The sequence below is a fragment of the Chenopodium album genome, chromosome 4 (genome assembly GCF_948465745.1).
Source record: "Chenopodium album chromosome 4, dcCheAlbu1.1, whole genome shotgun sequence".
In the NCBI taxonomy this organism is placed as follows: Eukaryota; Viridiplantae; Streptophyta; class Magnoliopsida; order Caryophyllales; family Amaranthaceae; genus Chenopodium; species Chenopodium album.
Genome location: NC_137837.1, coordinates 47,041,677 through 47,065,800, shown reverse-complemented (window position 1 = coordinate 47,065,800; position 24,124 = coordinate 47,041,677). Strand labels below are relative to the sequence as shown.

The window sequence follows — 24,124 nt, the reverse complement described above, 5'->3', positions numbered from 1 at the left end:
TTGAGATCCCCATGCAAATTTGTTCATCACTTCCTTCAATGCTTCCATCAAGTAAATCTTCATACAATTTTACTTACTTGCTAGGAGCACCTATCTTTTCGTTGTTCAACAAAACACACTCAAGAGGATCATTAGATGCGAGCAAGTGCTCATGCATGGATTGCACAATATTATCAAGAACTTCAACACTCATGCAATTTTCAAAGGAAGAAGAGGGGTATTTCATACCTTCATTCAAATCAAACTCAACTACCTCCTCTCCTATCTTAAGAGATATCTTAGCACTCTTGACGTCAATCATAGCCCCCTTTGTAGCAAGGAATGGTCTACCTAAGATGATAGGGATAGTAGCATCTTCATCCATATCCAATACAACAAAATCTACCGGAATGACAAATTTCCCCACCCTCAAGGGAACATCTTCTACCTTACCTTTTGGGATCTTGATTGACCTGTCGGCTAATTGCAATGTAATCTTGGAAGGTAAAAGTTCCCTTAGCTCTAGTCTTTGATAGACCGAATATGGCATAAGGCTAACACTAGCTCCTAAGTCACATAAGGCATTATCAAATTGCATCTTATTAATAGCATAAGGGATAGAGAAATTTCCGGGATCCTTCAACTTAGGTGGCATCTTATTCATTAGGATCGCACTACAATTCTCGGTTAGGGTAACCATCTCCGCCATATCATATGTCCTCTTTCCACTCAAAATTTCTTTAAGGAACTTAGCATAGTTTGGCATTTGTTCTATCACATCGGTGAAAGGAAGAGTAAGATGAAGTTGCTTAAGCATCTCTATGAATTTTCCAAATTGCTCATCCAATTTGTGCCTATTATACTTTTGGGGATAAGGGATCTTGGGCTTGTAAAGTTCTTTCTCTTTCTCTTTCACTCTTTCTACTTGTTCCTCCTCAATTTTCTCAATTATGGGACCCTCATCTCCCTCAATTTCTATCGGGCTCTTGCTAGTACTCTCTCTAGCATCACTCTTCTTAGGTACTCCACTCTCAAGGACCCTACCACTCCTAGTAACAATTGCATCCATAGGGTTCATAGAATTTAAGTTCAATGAAGTCAAAGAAGAAGAGGAATTCTTAAATTCCTTAAAGTCACTAGCCAATTGAGAAAGTCGGTTTCCTAACTCCTTATTTTGAATCAACATGTCATTAAACTTCTCATCATTCACGGCCATGTAAGATTCTAGCAAATTGGCTTGTTTCTCAAAAACCTCTTCCAAGAAACTCCTAGAAGAAAATGGTTGATCATGGAAATTATCACTTGGCCCTTGAGTATTTGGAATGGATCCAAGTGGGGTACCTCTTTGAACATTAGGTTGAAAATTTCCCCTACTTTAATTATTCCAATTACCCCTAGCTTGATTTTGGCCATGATGTTGACTATGGTTACCATAAACTCGGTTATGATCCCCATGCCCTCGGCCATGACTTTGACCATTATAACCATGATTGTTATAGCCACCACTTTGATTATAATTATCATAGTTCGCTTGGTTGTGATAATTCCTATTTCCAACATTTCCTTGAACCTCAAATCTAGGTTCAAAATTATGATTACCAACATAATTCACATGCTCATTTTCAATTCCATCACATTCTTCACAAGGAACATTGGGGCACATAAAAGCATCATGATCATTCATTCCACATAAATCACAAGGCCAACATTCTCTAATCATGCAACAAGAAGAAGGAAAAGTGTTAAGGTAAGAAGGTGTACCTCTCCCCTTATTTTGGGAGGGAAGATTCGGGGCTTGCGAAGGAGGACTCTCAAGCTTGGCCTTGAGGGATACGACCTCTTTTCCTAAATCCGAAATTAGAGTGGTCAAATCGTTGATGGCATTGAATTGTTCGATCGAGCACCCCTTGCTAGTTGGCTATTTTTCCACCTCTTGCCAATTCATATAATGTCTCACCACTTCATCAATTGCATCCACCACTTCTTCTTCCGTTTTGTTCATTATCAGGCCTCCGGCTCCGGCATCTAAGCTTGCTCTTCCTTGAGAACTCAACCCACCATAGAAGATTTGTATAATTTGGTAGGTAGGAATTCCATGATGTGGACACTCTCGTTGATACTCCTTATACCTCTCCCATGCTTCATAGAGACTCTCTTTAGGCCCTTGCTTGAAATTTTGGATCAAAGCCCTAAATTCCGCCGTTTTCTTTTGTGGGAAAAAGCGAGATAAGAAAGAATTGGTAACTTCATCCCATGTCCTTAGGGACCTTGGTTTGACCTCCTTGTCCAACCACTCTAGAGCTCTTCCAATAAGAGAAAAGGGAAACAACTTGAGCCTAATATACTCTTGAACAACTCCGGCTACCACAATTGTATTACAATACTTCTCAAAATCTTTGAGATGATTGAGAGGATTTTCACTTTTTGCACCACCGAATTGTTTCCTCTCGATCAAGGTAATCATAGCTGGTTTGATTTCAAAATCGTTATCCAGAACCAACAATTGAACAATCCCACTCTCATACTTGTAAGCACCCGGAGTGCCTAACTCCTTCAATGTCACTTTATGAGCTTATCCCATGTTCACTTGCACACACAATCTCAAACAAAATTATTAGTAACACGGCTACAAATGTAGCCTAAAAGAAAGAAGAAAAATCTTTTTGTATTTTTGAATAGGATGGAATAGACTCAACAACAATACACAATCACAACACCATTCCCCGACAACAGCGTCACTTTGACGACGGTCGAGACTAGGTCGTTGAAACTAACCCCTCCCCAAGGCCAAACAAAATTTGTAATCTCGCAACACACCCTTATACAAGTATAATGGTAAGTCGAGGGTCGAACCACTAAGGAATAGAGAGCGATCTTATATTGCCAAGTCAAGCTATTCTGGAAAGGTTAGGTAAGGGTGTGAATGCTAAACAACTAGACAAGCTAGGTTTGGACAAATGTAATAAACACTAGGGCTCGGGATCCACATATACTTGTAACGGATTCCGCTAATTGGGAAAGAATTGACTAAGTCGAGTGATGCGAGGGAAAACCAATCATGCAACCAAAAGAGCATATCAAGTTATTTTCCTAGAGGTCTAACTAGCGTCAACTACGATAAACTCTAGCTAGGAACGTCACAAGACACCTCAATCGTTAAATGCAAGCCACAAATCAATGGTCCGTATCAATGTGAACCTACAATGCAATCTAGTGTGAATAACTAGGGTGATCAAGCCTAAATCAAACACACACATGCACATAATTAATTAACCAATTTAATCACATCATCAACTCCATCAATTTCCCCAAATTAACATCAATCCATTACTCATATATGCTTCACCATTACCCTAGCAATCAAACTACTCACTAGCCATTGAAATCAAGATCAAAACAAGGCTAAACAACAAATTCATCATGATAAAATTAAACAAGCTAAAATCAAATCACAAATCAATCAAACTTCAATCAAACTTGAACATTCAACAAAACAATTGAAATCAAACTAAAGATCAAACTAAAGATTGAATTAAAGAAAAGGAATCCTTAAAAACTTGATCAAAGATCAAAGGAAATGGAGAAATCTTCAATCAATAACAATCCACCATGAAATTCTCTCTCTAAAAATCTAGAGTTTCTCTCTCTAAAAATCTAAAACTAACTATAATTCTATTCTAATCACCCTCTTCAAAATATAAGGAAAAACTATATATAGGAAAGATACAAAAGAAGAGTTAGTTAGATCATCCCAAAAGAAACCCCGGAAAGCGCGGTCGCATAAGAGGAGAGGCGCGGCCGCGGGAAAAAGGGTACGGAACAGGGGCCCTGGCAGGCGCGCCCGCGCCACCTAGGTGCACGGCCGCACCACCCTCGTGCGCGCCCGCACCTGGCAGCAGGGGAGCCCCCCTCTTCTTCGTCCTAGCTCATCCTCGTGTGCTCGTCTTTGTGATGATGATGAACACTAAGGTAGGCAGTCTTGAAAGGGCCATTTTGGTGAGTTCATGGCAAAGATGACACCCCCACCGCATACGTGCACCGATCTCTTGACTTGCTCCTTGCGTTCCTTTAAACTTGAAGCTCCAAAGGGCAAACATGAGGCATCCAAATTGATGAGAAATATGAGAGGAAGGCTTGGGAATCCTTGGAAACACGATCATAACCTGAAAACAAACGAAAACAAACAAATAAAAGGGAAAAATAACAAATAAACAAAGAAATGCACAAAACAAGGAAACTAACTATGGAAAGCATAAACTAACGAAATAAAGAACAAAACTAAGGAAAAGGGCTATAAAATAGCATGAAAATCGTCCTAAAAGAGGCCAAATGAGTGCCATAAATGACACTCATCACGATGCTCGGTCTCGAAGCTCTTAGCTCGATTTCCGACGTCTGTATTCATAATACTCGATAGACTCATTAATTCTTTTCGGATTAATTCGTCTTGACGGATCGTTAGTTGTTTGGGTGTGACCCAAAGGGTTCAGTCAAGATTAAGCTATAATATTAAGGAAATTTTTAAATTACCACCCAAAAATGTAATCATTTTCAAACTAACCACCCGTTTAATTTTTTATTTTAAATTACCACCCCTTAAATTAAATAAATGCTCAAATTACCACCCATTTCAAAAATCCGGTGAATTTTCCGTATGTGAGTCCTACCTAACACTTATTTTGACTCTTTTGACTGAATTTTTTCCCCGATTTTTCTCTTTAAAAACGCTCTCCTAACTTCAATTCACATTTTTCTCTTTGACATTTGTTAGAATTTAGTGAATGAAATGCGAAATAAAGTTTAGAGAGCGTTTTTAAAGGAAAAAAATCGGGCAAAAAAATTATTTAAAAAAGTCAAAATAAGTGTTAGGTGGGGCCTACAGACGGAAACTCCATCGGATTTTTGAAATGGGTGGTAATCTGAGCATTTATTTAATTTAAGGGGTGGTAATTTAAAATAAAAAATTAAACGGATGGTTAGTTCGAAACTGGTTACATTTTTGGGTGATTATATAAAAATTAACCTAATATTAATTATACATTAATATTACTGATCGGAAGCGACCTCCAGCTTGGCATTCCGATCACTTGACCTCACTGAATAATTATCTCTCTAATAATTTCGAACCCTCTATCGAAATTGTACACTTTTTCAAAGGACAACATTCCTATCAGATGCTACAAAAATGAAGGGTTATTTTCACTATTAATTTAACCAACATAAACTAATCGTGAGACTTGACAAAATAAAAAGGAGTTGGAATAATGAACATAAATATTCAATGAAAAATTTCAACATCAACTTGTGAATCTTTGAAAAAATTACATCTTCTGATATAAAGATTAATTAAATTTCAATCACAAATTTGAACCTTTAATAACTTTAATCAACTTAAAAATGATTAAATCCGAAAATTAGTTCAATCATGGAATCTAGTAAGTCTAGATCCAACCAAATAAACAATTAAAGATTGGATCTTTAACACTTTTGGGACTTCAAAATCACAAAATCACCATGAACATTCACACCTAAAGCAATTAATTTGTAAAAATGTGAACTTTCAAGTTTATGTGAAAAAATGAGTCAACCAAATCAAGCACCAATTATAACACAATAATCATGCTTTAAAAGGTTTATAATTGCAGAAGCATTAAGGAAAGAATCATACACATAATCATAATTAATATTCCATTAAGATTAAAGGTTAAAAGATTTAAAAAATTTCGCAAAAACAAAAAATCCCTCAAAACAGGCATTCACTAGTAGAAAAATACAAAAAGGCAACCCCCAAAAGGCACCGGTTCAGGCCAAACCGGTGCCAAATACCTGCCTAAAAATGGACGGAATTTCAGACCAAGAGCAATGGCACCGGTTCAGCTCAAACCGGTGCCAAAAATACAAAGGGCACCGGTTTGAACCGGTGCCACTAAACCGGTTCATCAAAATAATTAAAAAAAAAAAACCCGCCCCATATAAACCCAAGAAAACCCTAAATCTCCCTCACTTCCTCAGCCGCTCCTCCTTCTCTTTCTCTCTCCTCCTTCTCTTTCTTTCTCCTCCTTCTATCTCTCTTCTCTGTTCGATCTCATCTCCTTCAATTCGATCTCATCTCCTTCTCTCTCTCTTTCTCCTCTTTCGTTCTTCCCAGATTATCCTCCCCTTCTCACTCGTTTCCACCACCAAAGGCCACCACCGAAGAGGCGAAGACCACCACCAAGACCAACACCCAAGATGACAAGGGAATAAACGCGTCGTCAATTGTCTATCCCTAGATCAAATACAATTTATACAACCTAAACAAACCTAATACGAGTATAAGGCAAGCATAGGGGTCGAACCACAGAGAACGGTAAACACCACCAAATGTTATCAACAATTAAGCTAGTCCGGAATAGGGGATAAATAAACTAAAGTCTAAAAAAATGCTAAAACAAGAAATAAAACATTAAGGGAAATGGTTTAGGTATAGCATTCACTTGAACATAAACAAAGGCATAGAAATTGAATTAATTATGAACTAAACATGCTCGAATATCGAAATTAAGAATCCAATCTAGCCGCCTTCCGGGGTCAATTGGCTTCTCCTAACATAGCCTCTATGTTTCCACATTAGAACCATATACTAGGAGGTACTATTAAATAACAATCGATAGTAATGAACCTTAACTAAGTCAACTTCCGTTTCTTGTTAGCAAAGATTCACCTTTAATCAACCAACAATGTGCACTTGCAAGAAGATTAAAGAATATCAAGCATATAAAGACTTTAATCACAAATAAATCAATTCTAAACCCTAGAACATGCTCAAGGTCCAACTACACCACAACCATCCCCTTAATGGGGAAATTACTCACTAATCATGATAATAACAAGATTAATCAACAAATAATCAAGAATCAACATGATCAACAAGCAATACCAACAACTAAAATAATAATCAAAATAAACAAATAAAAATAGAGGAGAGAGAGTAAGAAATTGCTCATTAATTGAAGATGAAGATCTACAAAGGATTGAACAAGCTCCTTCTTCAAAATCCAAGTTCATTAATGAAGAAAACCTCACTTTCTCTCTCTACCAAAGAAGACTAATCCTAACCTAACCTAAAACTAATTAGAGAGTAGAATAATTGGTTATTCCATGTTTTTCTAATTACCCCAAAATTGGGTATTTATACTAAGCTAATAAAACTAGGAAAAATAGAAAAATAAAAGAAGGAAAATAAAATAATGAAAGAAAAGGAAAATAAAAAGGAAATAAAAATAGAAAAGAAAACAAAAGAGAAAAGAAATAAGAGAAGGAAAAGAAAAAGAAAATAAAAATAAAAGAAAAAGAAAAATAAAACCAAAATCCCCCCAAAACATCAGCTACCCCGATTCCCCTTTTCTTCCAAATTCATGGTTGCTCTATCATCATCAACCATCAGCAAGCAATCATCTCAATCATCACCGCTTATCATCATCATCTTCATCAAGCATCCAAGATCGTGGCCGTCCAATTTTCATTAAAAATCACGCGAAAAGCTCGTGAAATGGTTCGATCGAACCGTGGGTTGGTGCGGCCGAACTACGGGGTTGGTTCGGTCGAACCATGGGTATGTTCGACCACTCCTCTTCAATTAACGAAACCCACAAAGTCTCTGTCTCGAAGTTCGATCGAACCACAAACGGTATGCTCGAACTTGATTGATTTTCAATTTGTTCTGAATTGCTTAATTGCGGGGCCGAAATGCTTGTGTGAATTGGTGGATTGATGTTGCCGGTTTAGGTGCGGCTGATTGCGTTGGTGGTTTGCGTGGTGCAGGTTGTGTTGCTGTTGGTGTTGGTGGCGTTGCTGTTGGTGTTGGTGGAGCAGGGGATGTGCGTGAATTGGTGGGTGATTGTGGTTGTTGTTGCTGGCAACTGGAAGTGAGGCAGGGGCAGCGAAATGCTTGTGTTCGTTGTTGTTGCTGTTGTTGGTGGTTGAGAACGGTGGTGCGGCTGGTGGTAATTGGTGGTTGATTGTGGGCGGTGCAGTGGGTTGTTGGTGCTTGCGGAGCTGCAGGCTGGTTTTGGGGTTGGGGCTGCACGTGAAGGTGGTGTGTGGTGGTTTGTGGGAGGTTGCAATTGGTGGCTGCTATGTGCGGCGGCATTGATTGGTGGTTGCGGTGCTGTGAGAGTGGGGAGCTAGGAGCAGGGGAGATAAGTATGTGCTTGGTGTGGTGGAGGATAGGTGTGGTGGGGTGAAGGATAGGTGTGGTGGCAGCAAGGGCAGCAGCTTGACTTGATTGACTCGGGTCTCGAACATCCAATGCAAACCACTTGGCTTTGAAATCCGTGCTTGAACCCGAAAACATACCTACACAATCAAAAATACACATTGGAGAATCGGGACATAAAATAAGATAAATGAAATAGAAATAAATAAAATGAAAATAGATAAAGGACGAAATAAAATAAAACCAAGACAAATAAAATAAAATAAAATAAATAAAATAGGAATAAATAAAATAAAATAGAAAATAAGAGACATAAAACTAAACTAATAAAAATAAAACAAAAACTATACAAGCAAATAAAGTAAAATAAAATACGAAAATAAACTAAAGCTAATAAAATAAAGAAAATAAACTAAAACGCTCCAAAACTACCAAAAAAACAAGAAACTTTATTAAAGAGAAAACAAGAGAAAGAAAGGGAAAATAAGATAAAATAAACACGAAAATGACTCTAAAACTACTCAAGACCACCGTTTCGTTCTTCCCAAATTAATCGAGTTCTGGGTTAATTTTTGATTTTATTTTCGATTTTTGTTGGTTAATTAATCGAGTTCTGGGTTATGGCTAGCATTTCAATTTGTCTTAGTTAATTTTCGATTCAAATAATCGTTATTTTGGGTTCATGCATGCATTTTTGGGGTTGTTTTCTGGGTTTTGTTTTTAGATTTTGATTTTTTTTTCGATTTCAAGTTTTTTTTTTTCTGTGTTTTTTCGATTTAAATTTTTTCTGGGTTTGAGTATTTTTTCAATTTTTGGGATTATTATTTGTTTTTCGATTATTATTTGTTTTTCGATTTCTGGGTATTTTTTCGTTTTTTTTTTTAATTTTCTGGGTTTTTAAACTAATTTTCGATTTTAATTTTTTTTGATTTTTTTTTAATTTTCTGGGTTTTAATTTTTTTCGATTTTCTGGGTTTTAATTTAATTTTTTCTTCATATTCTGGATTTTCTCGATTTTCTGGGTTTTAACTAATTTTCGATTTTAATTTTTCCGATTTTCTGGGTTTTAATTTTTTTTCGATTTTAATTTTTTCGATTTTTTTTTTTAATTTTCTGGGTTTGTAACTAATTTTCGCATCTATTACATTAATTGATTTTGTTGGATGAACTAATTGGCGCAGGTATACTATTTGCTTTGCAAGCTCAAAATATTGCACATAATCGAAGAATCAAGAATATTGATTTAGATGTTTGGGTTTTTTTTATTGTGATATTGTAATATTTTTTTTATTTATATTGTAGTTCTTTTTTATTTATTTATATGTTGTAATTGTTTAATTTTATAATTCGTATATTGTAATTTTTTCTTGATTATATACTGTAAATTTCGGTTATATTCAATGATATTGTTGTTGTTCTTATTTATTTTAGTCAATTTTATTTTTAAGTGAAAAATGACGACGACAATAAAAAAATAAATAAAAAAAAATTGATTTTTGGGGGGTTTTTGGCACCGGTTAACCGGTGCCAAAAACTTTGAAATAATTTCATGTGGGCCTTTTTGGCACCGGTTAACCGGTGCCTATTTTGATTTTTGGCACCGGTTTGAACCGGTGCCTTAGGCCGGGTTTGAACCAGTGCCAAATTCATTTTTTCAGGTAGTGATTTCTGGGTAGAATTTGGATTTTTCACAATCCTAAAAATATAAAAACTTTTCCATAACATCGATTCCACCCAAAATTCACTAGTCATGGGTGAAAATCTGGGTTCGGTAGCAAAAATTCTTATTAAAACAAGATTAAAATTAATAAAATCGAGCTACTAATCTAATTAGCAATTACAACCAGAAATTAAAGCAATTTTAAAACCTTGAAAATATTAGTTACAAAAATAAATGAGCAAGGCTCTACCACTATTGGTTTTTGGAAAGTCCGACTTCCCGCGGAATACAAAACCCGACCCCAAGACCCACTCAAAATTATTATAACGAATACATGCATAATTAATAACACAAATAACAAGGAGAGAGAAATACTATTTTACCCTTGTAGCGCGCTTCACTCCTTAGAGAGCTCTTACTTCGAAAGCTACTTGAGTCTGCAAAAACGACAACCTCCAATGGAGTCCACCCACAAACACGATCCGTCTGGCCTTTACCCGGAGCTTAGTCGGGCTTGGCCAAAATAAGACTACTCGAGTATGTAAGCAAAAGTGTTCAACCTTATGGATGATCCTTTCAAGCTTTACTCAAGTGGGATTTCTCAAATCCCAAAGCTTAGTATTTCTCAAATCTCAAATACTACCTACGTCTGCAACAAACTTGAGTTGCACAATTCCCAAGACAAGATTTGCTAATGCTTATTTAAGAAAACAAAGACATGTAATTAAGGTCAGGAGAGAGAAAGTAAAGACAACTAATAAAAATGGAGCTCCACCCAAGCAACCACCAGTCCACCACCAACATCCACCCTCTCCCCGACGGCCCGACACCACTCTAATACCACCAACATCCACCCTCTACCGGCGCTACCTCCACCCTCTACCGGCGCTCTGAACCTAACGATACTACCCTCGACACCACCTCTACCCTCACCCCCACGTCAACCATGTGAACCACTGTGAAACAACATTCAAGCATCTAAAATCATATCAACCCTCCCCAAAAACCTCACCCACACACTCTCAAAACTACTGTACATACCCACGCCGGTGAGCGTTGTTGTTGTTGGTGGTGGTTGTTGGTAAAGTTTAAGGGAGAAGTGAGTAAGATGAACCAAAGATACACGGAACGTGGGACGGCAGCACGATCCGCGCACCAGGTCGTGTGTCCCGAAACGTGGAACAGACTCGTTCCGGTTCGTGGTGGTTCGCGATCTGGAACGTCATTGATAGAGTACCCATTTATGGGTGTAACAACCTTCTATTTTCTTAAGCAGCAACTGTATTTTGTTTGAAATTTCAAGTTTATTGGAAGTTTTTAATAGTTACATTAATGGAGGGAGATGAAGAATTGATAAAGGGAAGAAGATGATGGCTGAAAAGTCACATGCAAACCTAACCTAATGAAAAAAAGAAGTTAAGGACGCTTCCTTTTTATCTTTTTTTTTTATTATTATTATTTTAAATTTTTTATAATGTTTATAGGCAAGTTGACATCTATAGCCATCCGTTGCCGTTTTGTAATGGGCATGAAAAGAGAGAAATTGAAAAATATTATAAAATACAAAAAATAGTATTTTTGGAGAGAGAAATGTCATGACCTGGTCATGGCCATGACCTCTAGCAAATGGTGGGCAAAAGATGAGGGTGTGCCCCTTGTCTTATAATAATTGGTCTATAGTGTTATTTTTAATATTCTTTTTAATGCTTTATGTGCATAAAATATTTATGACTAGGGCAACCAATGAGAGTATATGGGCATAACTAAGCATGTGAATTGGGCATGAATAAAGTGGAAGAGAGAGATATCCATTAAATATTTGATGACCACCATTAGCTTGGGCAACCAATGACTTTGCTGTGTACAACTATAATGTTACTTTTTAAAAATTTGGCTGTCTCATTGGGAAGGATGACATGGATAATTGTGTAGTCAATTAGTCATAATACAAATTAATTCCTTTTTTTTTTTTTTTTAAGGAAATCACATATTAATATTGGTTCTAGTAAACGTTACTCTTATAAAATTTACTAATTATAAAATTAAAAGTCAATAACCTAACGTTTCGGGAACTTCAGACCCCACGTACCCCGTTCCCGTTCCAAAACGTACCACGTTCCGTGTAACATTGAGATGAACAAGGAGTTACGGTGGAAATTTCAATTCTGGAAAAAGTTGGGTTGAATGGGTAATTGATGATTTAATTTGATTTAGTTTAAGGTTGATTTAATTTGATTTAGTTTAAGGTTGATTAATTTGTGTTAGTAACTTAACAAGTCTGATTTTAGTCTTTAATTTTGATTTAGAAATTTTTGGTAGGGTAATAGAGTAATACAAAAAAATTTACTTTAAAAGGAAAGTTATAGTTTGTTGCACATAATATGTAGCATCCATTTTTGAAAAATGTTGCAGATAATACGAAACGGAGGTATTACATATTTTCTCATCAACAATTTTTGGTGAAACGTAAAATAAATAAAATTGTAAGAATCCATACTTTTATTAACATTGCATCTCATTTTGTAAATATAATACAAATATGCAATCCTAAATGATAATCAAATTATATATTTATACAAAATATGTATTTGTTTTGTTTAATATTATAGGAATATTAGATATAAACAACCATTATCTCAAAAAAATAATAATAAAAATAAAAATACCTATTGACTAGAATCATAAAAACAGTACTAATAAAACAAACACAAATTAAATTCTCCACCGTACCATTCACTTAAAATGAAACAAATAATCAAGCAATTACTCTCGCGCTCGTTTACCTTGATTTTATTGTGATAATGTATTGTATATAATGAGTTATTTTATTATGTTAAGTAATGTAATTAATTTTAAAAATTAATTATTGTAGTAATAACTAAGGGTCTGTTCACTTCAGCTTAATTTAAGTTCAGTTCGGTTCAATTCAGCTCCTAATTTCCTTCTCTTATAAAATATTTATTTCAGCTTTATTCAGTTCAATTCAGCTTCAATCAGTTCAGTAAATGTGAACAAGCCCTAAATGTTGTAATTCATAAGACAATTTTGTAAAAACTTATACTACTTAATAAATAAATGAAAACTAAGAATGTAGGCAAAGGAATTTGCTTTAATGGTAAGGACCCTGAGCTAAACTAGATTTTAGAAATACACAAACAAATATAAGCCTTTGATCATGAGATTCATGACCAATATCTGTTTGATACCCTATTTTTGAGCTGTATAAATGAGGAATGCAAGAAACCTTTAATTACTCAATAATAATACGAAGTATGGAGTACAACTCTTCCTCGATGGACTCCTCTATCTTGCACCCAAACCCATCATATTACATGAAAAGGTTTTCATAATTAATCACAACAGTAGTTAACCTCTCATTTCCTCTACTCCCTCCGTATTTTAATAAGTGTTACACTTACCAAATCTAGCCGTGTTAATAAGTGTTACATCTTCCTTTTTGGCAAAAAGTTATATTTAAATATTACTTCGTATATCTCTTCTCTCATAGTCCCCACCAAAACCCACTACTACTTTTTTATTATATCTTTCCACTTTTTCAACAAACTATTAACCTCACTATATTTCTTTTAAAATTTTTTAACACTCTAATTACCCCACTTACCTCTTATTTTATTTAAGTCAATGATTGTATAAAATTATGTGGCGGTCAAACTGTAACACTTATTAAAACATGAAGAGAGTATTATTTCTCGAAGAATCAAATTTACTTTTCATACGGCGACAAAAAACAGAAAAAGAAGGTTCAAGCAGCACAATGTAAATCTTTGAAGCATACCAACAGAAATAGAAACGACGAATTCACACATCAATTGGCAAATTAAAGCATAAGGGAGCAAATGAAATACAGTTAATATAATATCATCACATTTTAACTGAAATAATGCATATTTTTAACTTCAATATTGAATAGGAAAGATGTCCTCCAACTGTCAATTTTATACAATTATACATGATTTTTTTTTTTGGCAGGTTGGTACTCAAAATGAAAAAACTACTGTCACCTTAAGGAAGTAATGGACGTAAAGCTATGTTGTTTTAGATTACACACAACAAATAATGTCACAAATCTTACAATTGAGCAAGATTTGCTTTTTCAACTTGATATAAGGCAAAGCTAACTTCTGAGATGGGAGAAACCTGGACTGTAAAGCTACTTTGCACCTAGCTCCAAGGAATTTGTATTCTCTCCACTCCAACAAGAGTGCACAGGAGGTAATTGATATTCATCAGGTTTAAGTGCCAAAGCAAAATCAGGCAATGTTGGTGCTGTCTCCATGATTCTGCACACAAGTAATGACAGCATAAACTCCTATCCGAGCAATTTTACACTTATTTACTTAATTAAATCTAAGACACTGATAAATTATAGTGAGCAAGAAGAGGAAAAGAAACACATAAAGCACTTCACTATGTAGGAATTACAAAAAACATATAGGTCATAGACTCATAGTAACTAGAATCGAGACTTAATGTTGTACTTATGAGATGTTGTCAGTGCTCCTCTTAGAATATACTTCCTTTGTTCCAAATTAGATGACATGTTTATTTTACCACGTTTGCCAATGCAAAAATACAATGGAAATATCTTTAATTATACTATGATTAAATAAAAATTGAAAATTAAATTTTGATTAATAACATTGAAACGAATTTAACAAGATCTTACATGATTGTTTTTTCATATTAAAAAATCACAAATGTTAGTCAATGCAAAGTTTATAAATAGTTTCAAAGTCAAAACATGTCATCATATGGAACAAAGGAAGTAGTTAGTATCAAACCATATGACCCAGACCAAGTACATTCAACTAGAGTGAAATGTTCAAAATGTATTATCTTCAACACCATTATAAATCCACAAGACAAACTAAAGATATATTCAAGCCATTTTGGCACTTGGTTAAAATTTGATGTCATTACCTATTGCTCCCTTCATTCTATATAATAAACCGTTTACTCGCACAATCCTTGTTTAAAAGTCTGATTTACCCTTTGCACAAGTGTAAAGGAAGATGAATTCAAGAAAATAAATAAAAAGATAGTGGAGTTTGATTGTTTAATGGTCAATATAAAAATAAAAAATAAAAAAAAATAAAAAATAAAAAATAAAAAATAAAAAACAAAAAACAATAGTAGGGTTTGGTTGGTTTGAAGTGGGAAAAAAGAAAATAGAAAATACAATAGTGGATTATTAATAAATTAATCAATCAAAGTCTTAATCTCATAAGTGGGGTTGGCTACATGGACCAAATTTGATTATATCGTATAGTCATCGACAATATCTTCCTCCCTCATTCCTTACAATCTAATACTTCATCCTCATACAAATTCATATACTTCATATCCTTCCTAACTCCTTCCAACCAAGTCATTTTCAGTCTCCCACTCCTTCGTTTAACCCCTCCATGGTCCCACTCTTCCATGTTTCGTACCAGCGCATCCTCGGGTTTCCGTCTTACATGCCCAAAGGCGATTTTCCTTTAGTTTGTCACCTGTCACACCTACTTTCTAGCGAATAACCTCATTTCTAATGCTATCTCTTAAAGTTTTTCCGCACATCCACCTTAACATGCGCATTTCAATAATCTCCAATATACACCACAGGCATGGTTCGAAAATGCAGTTTCGGTCGCGATCGCGAAAACGGTAGCGTGATTCGGTAACGAATTTGATGCGTTGATCGCGGAACGCGTCGCGGTTTTCATGCGGATTTCTTTTATGGTTTTTAAGAATAAGATTATAATGAATTTTCTCATAATATTTGAAAATTATATTATCTTAAATACTATAACTTATTTTACTATATTTAAAAACAAAAAAGCTCCTTTTTTACTATTCCATAATAGCCCTTGTTATTACTAAGTATTAATGGACTAATGGAGCAACTATTTTATGCATTTTTTAATTAAAATCTCTATGGTACTAATTAAATAGGGCGATAAAAAAAATTAAATAGGGGGATAAAAGGGGGTGGGTCACGTGGGTAGGAAAAAAAGAAAGAGGAAGAGTGAGGGTGGAAGCCACCTGTTATTTTATAACAATTGGTGGGGTCAGATAAATACTCAAATTTCAAAGCAAAAGTAAAAGTAACCCCTTCCAGCTGGTCAGAGTCCACTCCCAAGTCCCAACCCACATAATATCTTTTTAAAAAAATATTCTTTTATGCTCCAAACAATCAACTTTCATGGAGAAGTCGAAAGCTCACCGGAAAAGTACCAAAAATCTCGCGAAATTTCTGAAAAAACCCTTGATTCGCACGTTATCTTGGCCGAGTCATGATTGTATCGATCGTAACGGCGATTCGGAGCGAAAATGTGTTGAATTTCAAGAAACCGCGCCAAAATGCTAAAACTCGGTTCGTTAAAATTGAAATCCGTTACAATTCGCCCAATACGTGTCGATGTGGCCGCATATTAATACCTTGACCATAGGGCAACATTGTTCTTATGGTAGTCCCGTAGAATTTTTCGTTCAACTGTAAGGGAATGTTTCGGTCACATAACACTCCCATTGTCGCTCTCCATTTAAGCCGCCCCGATGTAATCCTATGGGCCACGACTTATTCAATGTCTAGATAATCGACTCAAAATATTTAAAATATTCACTATGGTCAAGTCCTTTCCATCCAAACTCACAACATCAATGCTTGCTCCCCTATAAGTACCAAAGCGGCATACCATATATTCAGTCTTAGGGCCTGTTCTCTTACGTTGAAATTCAGTTCATTTCAGCACAGCTCAGGCTCAGTTCAACTCAACTCCTAATTTCCTTCTCTTATAAAATATTCAGTTCAGTTCAGTTCAGCTCAGCTCAGCTCAGCTCAGTTCAGTTCAACTCAGCTCCTAATTTCCTTCTCTTATAAAATATTCAGTTCGGTTCAGTTTAGTTCAGCTCAGCTCGGCTCAGTCAATGAGAACAGGTCCTTACTCCAACTTAGTTTAAAACCTCTAGATTCCAATCTTTGCCTCCATTACTCCAACATGGCATTAACCCCATTTTTAGTTTCATCTACCAAAACGATATCATCCGTAAACAACATACACAATGAAACTTCATCTTGAATTGGTCTAGTTACTTCATCTAGAACCGTTGCAAAAAGAAAAGGTTTTAATACAGACCCTTTTAGGCCCTATTTGGTTGGGTTGAAAACCTTTTCCAGGAAAATAGTTTTCCTTATTTTACATTGTTTGGTTTGGACCAAATATGAAAAGAAAATTTTGGGTTGAAAACTAATTTCCTTTACACAAGAAATAGTTTTTCCCCCAAATTAGAAGGGAAGCCATGTTTTCCACTCTCCTTCTATCTTTCCCCTTCTTCTTAAACTGCAAACTCAAGTAGATCTCCTCACTCGATCTCTTGCTGTAACTTGGCAATTCTCTCTCTCTCTCTCTCTCTCTCTCTCTCTCTCTCTTCTTGACTTGATTATTACTCTAGAGTTTAATTTGGTTTAAAATCTCTCTCTCTCTCTCTCTCTCTCTTCTTGACTTGATTATTACTCTAGAGTTTAATTTGGTTTAAAATCTGATTATGTTGTATTTTTTGCCCATATTTTGATTATTTTAGGGTATTTTTGCACAAAAATTATTAAATACATCAATTTGAAATTAATTTTTTGATGTGATTAAATTTTCTAAAGATGATTATAAATTGGGAATTTGTTATTAGATGCAATCTACTTGCTGCAAATTTTATTTTTATTCATATGTTTACATGTTTTTATCATGCCCACAAAGTGTTTGATAAATTGCCTCACTTAATATTAGTTTTATTTTGTTTAAATTGGAAAATTGTTTTACATATAACCAAATAAGGGAAAATGTGTGGGAAATTACATTTTCTAATGGAAAAGGTTTTTCATGGAAAATCATTTTCCATTGAAAACATTTTACACCCAACCAAACAGGGCCTTAGTGAATTATAATTGATTAAAATCTGATAAAGAAATCAATAAAGGTAAAATTTAGGGGCAAGGATCTTGGACGTAATGGTGCAATTATTAACTGATAGCCTAATGATATGATGTAGGAGACCACGTGAAATGAGGGTGGATGCTAGTAATGGTGTAGAAGAGATATAAAGGTGGTGGTTGATGTTGTGGTGTTTCTCCTTAGGTATAATGGAGCTGGTGGAGTTGGCGGCCGTGGTGAAATTGGAGAAGATGGCTACCACGGTGAAAATTGGTTGTGAGCTGTGTAACGAGAGATAGGTAAGGGGGTACAGTTTGTTTCTTTTTTTTTTAGGTTATGTTAAGAAAGTAAGGGCAAATAAGGGAAAGTAACATATAAATTTACCAAAAAAAAGTAATTGGACAAGTAAAAGAAACTTCCCAAGAACAAATAAAGGTTAAGAAGAAAAAAACTTCCCAAAAAAGAATACAAGTCAAGTAAAAAAGAACAAAGGAAGTATTAATTATCATTCAATTAAAACTAATGAGCACTCTCCCTATCTTTTGGGAAAATAATTAAGTTAATATTTATACTTATGTTACTATACAAGACTCAAACATGCAACCTCAATTTCTAGCACGGATGTCTTACCACTAAAGACATCACATTTTTCATGTGTACTTCTGAAAACAAAATATTAAATCACGGTGAATGACAATCTAAAAATTAAAATTTAATTTGGGAAGATTGAGCGTGAATAAAAAGTATAATTGTTAATAACATACATATAATAACCCGAGACATTGTCTGGCCAAATACTAGTTCATTATAAAACTATTAACCCAGAAGATCCTTAAGATTTTTTTTGATGAAATATAAAAAATTGATAATTTTTTTTAATGTTTCAAATAAAAATTGAAATGATTAAATATTTAAGAAAATAAATAACTAAAACTTCTTAACATTCCTCACCCTCTAATGAAGTAAATAAGCCTTTACCCTAAATGTATAGCTCCTCTTATCTTTCACATCCATAACTATAGCACACATATGTGTACTCTACTCCCGTCTCAAATAAATCTTTCCACTTTTTTAGTCCTCGAAACCAACATGGAAAATTTCCATCACTCCAACACAATCACCCTCTTTCATCCCTCTCCTTGCCAACCTTTATGAATTTTGAGAGCATGGCTCTTAAATTAGCATTGATTTAGTGTCCAAATCTAAAACACATATTTTTTTTGACGAAAAATGGAATGAAGTGATTGAAGACTTGTCTTCTTAGCAGTGTGGTTCCATTGTATTTGTATTGTTTTATGGATGCAAGAGGTCTTTGTACATGGTGATCAATTGTTTTTTATAGCACGGGTAGATTGTCTTTTTGCAAATAGTCCCTATTTCTATCATCCTAAAACATTGCTTTCATATGTTAAGGTCAACACAAATTAGTAAATGCTAACATTACACTCCTTTAAGTCTTTGACTAGCTAACTACCAACACTAGTAGAAGCAATTTGACTCTCAAACCTCTGAAGGGGTGTTTGGTTTGCACTGGCAGACCTACGTTGGAGCAAGGGGTAGCACGTGCTACCCCTCAAAAAAAAAAAAAAAAAAAAAAAAAAAACTGCAAAATGTTTTTAAAACACTACAGCAATAATTATGTATATATATTTTTCATTGCTTACATATTAAGTACAATGTGCATTGTCTGGTGGTGCGGTCAATGTGGTAAGAATTGTTTAATTGCGATAGGTTGGGAGTTCGAGACCTGTAGGCTACTCATTTAATGTTTTTTTTTTTTTCCTTTTTAAAAGAAAGCTTCCCATTTTTGTATGAATTACCATGTAGAAATAGCTTTCTAATTTACAATACTCTCTCCATTCATAGTAATTCTTCCCATTTTCATGCATATCTTTTTTTCCAAAGCTCATACTTGATCATTAAATTATTTAGCTTTATATAAGTAACAGTGTTTATGAAAATTTGCATAGAAATGTATATAAAAAATATCGCATGTTATATATTTTTTTTTCTTATATTCAATGCATCATGCATTCATGACGTATAAAACTTTAACCAATTGATAGATAATAATACTAATACATACTTTGTAGTGTATAATTCATGGAGCATTTAAGGGAGTACTTTTTAATTTGATAACAATTATAAATGGAGTATATATTATGGACAAATTAAATGGCACTAATATTAGTAAATATGGGGTTTTGTTTTAACAAGTCAAAGTGGTACATGTATAGTAAAAAGGTCAAAATTGTGCATGCACTTACAAAAATAAGAAGGGGGTATAATTTTTAGATAACACATTATTCCCTCCGTGTTTTAATAAGTGTTACAATTTGACTTTTTTCACTATTCACTTAATGTTTTGACTTGATTAATTTACCAATATATAATAAACAAATGTTATTGAATAATACATTGTTGGATTCGTTACAATGCATACTTTCATATTACAAAATTTCCTATGATTATACTAACATATAATTAGATAAATTAATGTTCAAAGTAGTGTCTCGACATGCGTGTTTGGTCAATTTGTAACACTTATTAAACACACGAAGGGAGTATATAAAGTTAACCCAATTCGTTCGGTTGATTGTAGTATACTGCGACAATTTAAATAGTTTATTATGACTTTATGAGTTCTAGCTATTTACGGTTTGCTAATAGTTATTTAATGCGTAGTGCTACCCCTAGTTCGAAATCCTGGATCCGCCATTGTTGGTTTGCATAATTTTTAAAATTAGGCATAGGTTTTACCCATTTACACCCATACTTAAATGTTTGTTTACAAGAATTTCTACTTTTGAACTCATACCTCAACCAACCAGATATGGGGATTAGAAAACCAAGGGGAAGATGGGTAAACCATACACATAGTATTAAGAATCGAGTTCCAACCACATACTCATACTGCTTTTTGAACCAAACGCCCCCTAAAAGGAACTCAATCAAATAAACACCAAACTCTCATCTCCAAAGAGGAAATTACCACAAAAATAAAAAATAAAAAAAAAACATATGTACACATCTTTAGACTAAATCAAAAGTAACAGGATGATTTGCATCCCATTGCGTATGGCTCCGCATAAAATAACCAATAACAGAAGAAACAGGAAAATAAATATACTATATAGGAAACAAACAACAAAGACCATTGTGTTCGACATTGCGCAGCTATGAAAGCATACATGATATTTATAAATTAGAAATAAACAAAAGAAAAAAAAAAAAAAAAAAAAAAAAAAAAAAAAAAAAGGCTTACTTTTCATGTGTATACAAGTCCCGGTTGATCCGCACCTTGCTAGCCGTGTCTTTTGGAATTTTTTCTGACAGATATTTCATAGTCCCCCAAGATAATGTATTTCTGCATCAAAAAGGCCTATTTAGAGCTGCCTGATAAACTAAACAAGCACTTAATAAAACAACAAACAGAGGTAGAATGTAGATAACCACATTTTAAAATCCATTCTAACAAAGAAATTACTCGACAAACATCCCTAGAGGGGTACAACAAGATTACATTACTACAAGAACTCAAAGACCTTTCCAATAGTAACAAGGAACCAGTTCTATACTCAATACAAACCCTTTCCATGTTAGAAGTGAGCGAAACTACAGCTTTCCATGAAACTAAAAAAAATATTAAAAACTAGATGCAATCATTCCAAGTCACTGTTTGATTATTGCACATCAGGAAATGGATCGATGTGAGCTACAGGCACACGTATGTCAGAAATAATAGCTCACCCATGAAATAAAAATAAAAAATCTGCAGATGCAGTAATTCAAAGTCGCTGTTTGACATTTGCACATCGGGGAATGGATACCAATTGGGAATGCAAAAAATTACAATTAAGACTTCATAATATAACATGTACAATTGGTATCATTAAAAGTGTTTAAAAAAGCCCTCAAACCCCAAAATTATTCCCAATCCTATAAATAAAGCTTTAACTCCCTCCGTATTTTAATAAATAAACCAATTACCAAAGGCGGACATGTTTTAATAAGTGTTACGCTTCCTTTTTTTGGCACAAAAACTACATTTTAATATAATATCCTTCTCCTTTCATGGTCCCCACCCAAACCCACTACTAATTTTTTTTTATTATTTTTTTCCTCTCACATTCATTACTTTTCAATAAACTATTAACCCCACTATCTTTCTTTTATGATTTTTTAATACTTCAACTACCCTACTTCACCACTTATTTTATTTAAGTCAATTAAATTGTCTAAAACTATGTGTTGATCAAAGTGTAAAACTTATTAACACACGAAAGGTTGGTTTATATTCCACCAATCCCACTAGCATTAAAAAATCAGATAGCCACTTAAAAAAGTAATTAAAAAAAAAAAAACAAAAAGGAAAAATTTATTCTAATAATCCCACCTTTGGCCGGTTCGCTGTTAATAATTCCACCTTCAAATTATTATTTAATAATTCCACCTTTATAGGGGATCTTCTTCTATTGGTCCCTTATGAACGGGTAAACTGAAGGTGAACTTTTTTTTAATTTTGAATAACACGTGTCACTAAATTTTAAAAAGAACCTAAATTTTTTTTTTAAAACACAACCCTAAATGAATACCCTAAGGGTCCCTAACCCTAACCTCCGGCAGCCCCTCTTCCACCACCCCCTCTTCCACCACTGAACCCCCATCCCCACCGCTGGAACCCCATTCCCAGCCTTACCCAACAAAAACTGGCTCAATTCCAACCCTCACACCCACGAAAAACCATCGAAGCCCTTAATTTCAATGAATTAAAAAAAAATCAATGAATCAATTTCAAGGGATGGCTTGAGGTTGAACTTAGATAAGAGTTTCGGGGATTTTTGATGGTTTTCGGCAGTTAGAGGGGATTTTTGGCGGTTAGAGGGGGTTTTTTTTAGGCTGGTGGCTGTGGTGGTTTCGGGGGTGGGATTCTGGTTAGGGGGAGATTTTGGGGGTTGCTTTTTGTCGACGGGGTGGTTTACAGTAATGGGGTGTTCTGGCCGGCCATTTTCAAGGGTGTAGGGTGGAGGCTAGCCGGTTTTTGTGGGGCTAAGGTAAGGAAAGCTTCACGGTGGGTGGGGGTGGCCGGTGGGTTTTGTTTATTTTTTTAAGTTTTGTTTTTTATTTTTTCTGTTATGTTTTTTATTTTATTTTTTTTGGAAAATTTGTAATTATTAATACCAACTTTCAGCGATTTCCTTTCATTAATCTCAACTTTACATTATTATTGAATAATCCCAACTTTGGGGGGCATTTTCTTTTATCAGGTCATGACCGGTCAATAAAAGTCAATGACCTATTATAACAGGTAAAAAAAATTAAAAATTACAAAAATTGAAAAAAAAAAAAAAAAAAATTCCAACCACTCCCTTCCGTTCACCAGACCACCGTGAAACCTAAACCCCCACCCCTAACCTCGTCGGCCACCGCCATTTGGGCCACCAAAACCAACCAGTCGGCGAACCCCGACCCCCAACGTTACCAGCCGCACCACCACCACGCAACCTCGGCCCCCATTACCACCATTAACGCGAATCCCTATCTCCCAAATCACCAGCCAACAAACATGACCCCTAGAACCACCATCCGGCGCGATCCTCGACCCCCCATTACCACCGGCAGCGCTAATCCCGACCCCCAAAATCATCAGCACAGCAACCGCGACCCCTTAAACCACCTTCTTGCGTGAACCTCGACCCCCAAAACAAACAACTGCGTGAATCTAACCCCAGCCCCAAAATCACAAGCCGCGCAACTGCGGCCCTTGAAAACACCGTCCCCCGCGAACATCGACCCCCCAAACCACCAGCTGCGTGACTTCCGACCCCTAAAACGGTGAATTTAAGGGTGGAGGTGCTCCTGGGCACCGGAGAAGGGCAGAGGTGTGGTGGTCGGCCGTTGGGGGCAGATGGTTCGTCTGGTGGTTGTGTGTTTTTATTTCTGATTTTTTTTGTTTTTCTTTCCTATAATTTTTAAACCAATAATAATAAGACATGTGGCATCTAATAAAAATTAAAAAACAAAAATTACCCCTTCATCAAGTTACCGGTCCTTTGGCCTAATTTAAAAAAATGCCCCCCAAAGTTGAGATTGTTCAATAATAATGGAAAGTTGGGATTAATGAAAGTAAATTGCTGAAAGTTGGGATTAATAATTACAAATTTTCCTTTTTTTTATTTTCTATTTTTCAACCAATTAAAAAACGACACATGGCATATTAACCTATCAAAAACCGGTTACCAAAAAGATCCCCTATAAAGGTGGGATTATTAAATAATAATCTAAAGGTGGGATTATTAAATAATAATCTAAAGGTGGGATTATTAACAGCTAAACGGCCAAAAGTGGGATTATTGGAAT

At 35.0% G+C, this 24,124-nt stretch overlaps 1 protein-coding gene, 1 long non-coding RNA gene and 1 other non-coding gene across 6 annotated transcripts in view; 1 reads left to right on the top strand and 2 right to left on the bottom strand.

Annotated features, from left to right (window-relative positions):
• Positions 1–2,069: 2,069 nt before the first annotated feature.
• On the top strand, positions 2,070–2,176 carry LOC145629692 (small nucleolar RNA R71). Its single transcript, XR_014111848.1, has one exon. It is a non-coding gene; the product is annotated as a small nucleolar RNA R71 (small nucleolar RNA).
• A 1,318-nt stretch (positions 2,177–3,494) lies between these two features.
• Positions 3,495–11,325, bottom strand: LOC145629121 (uncharacterized). The gene is made up of 2 exons (XR_014111575.1): positions 10,220–11,325; positions 3,495–4,142 (listed from the first exon to the last, which is right to left on the bottom strand). It is a non-coding gene; the product is annotated as an uncharacterized LOC145629121 (long non-coding RNA).
• Positions 11,326–13,689: 2,364 nt separating this feature from the next.
• Positions 13,690–24,124, bottom strand: part of LOC145629120 (uncharacterized) — a 35,439-nt gene continuing 25,004 nt past the window's right edge. For all 4 annotated transcript variants that reach the window (XM_081681633.1, XM_081681632.1, XM_081681631.1 and 1 more), the window contains exons 11-12: positions 21,030–21,131; positions 13,690–14,137 (exon numbers count right to left, since the gene is read on the bottom strand). In XM_081681633.1, the coding sequence (XP_081537759.1) occupies positions 14,008–14,137; positions 21,030–21,131 (232 nt within the window). In that variant the 3' untranslated portion in view covers positions 13,690–14,007. The remainder of the gene's footprint in view (positions 14,138–21,029; positions 21,132–24,124) is intronic.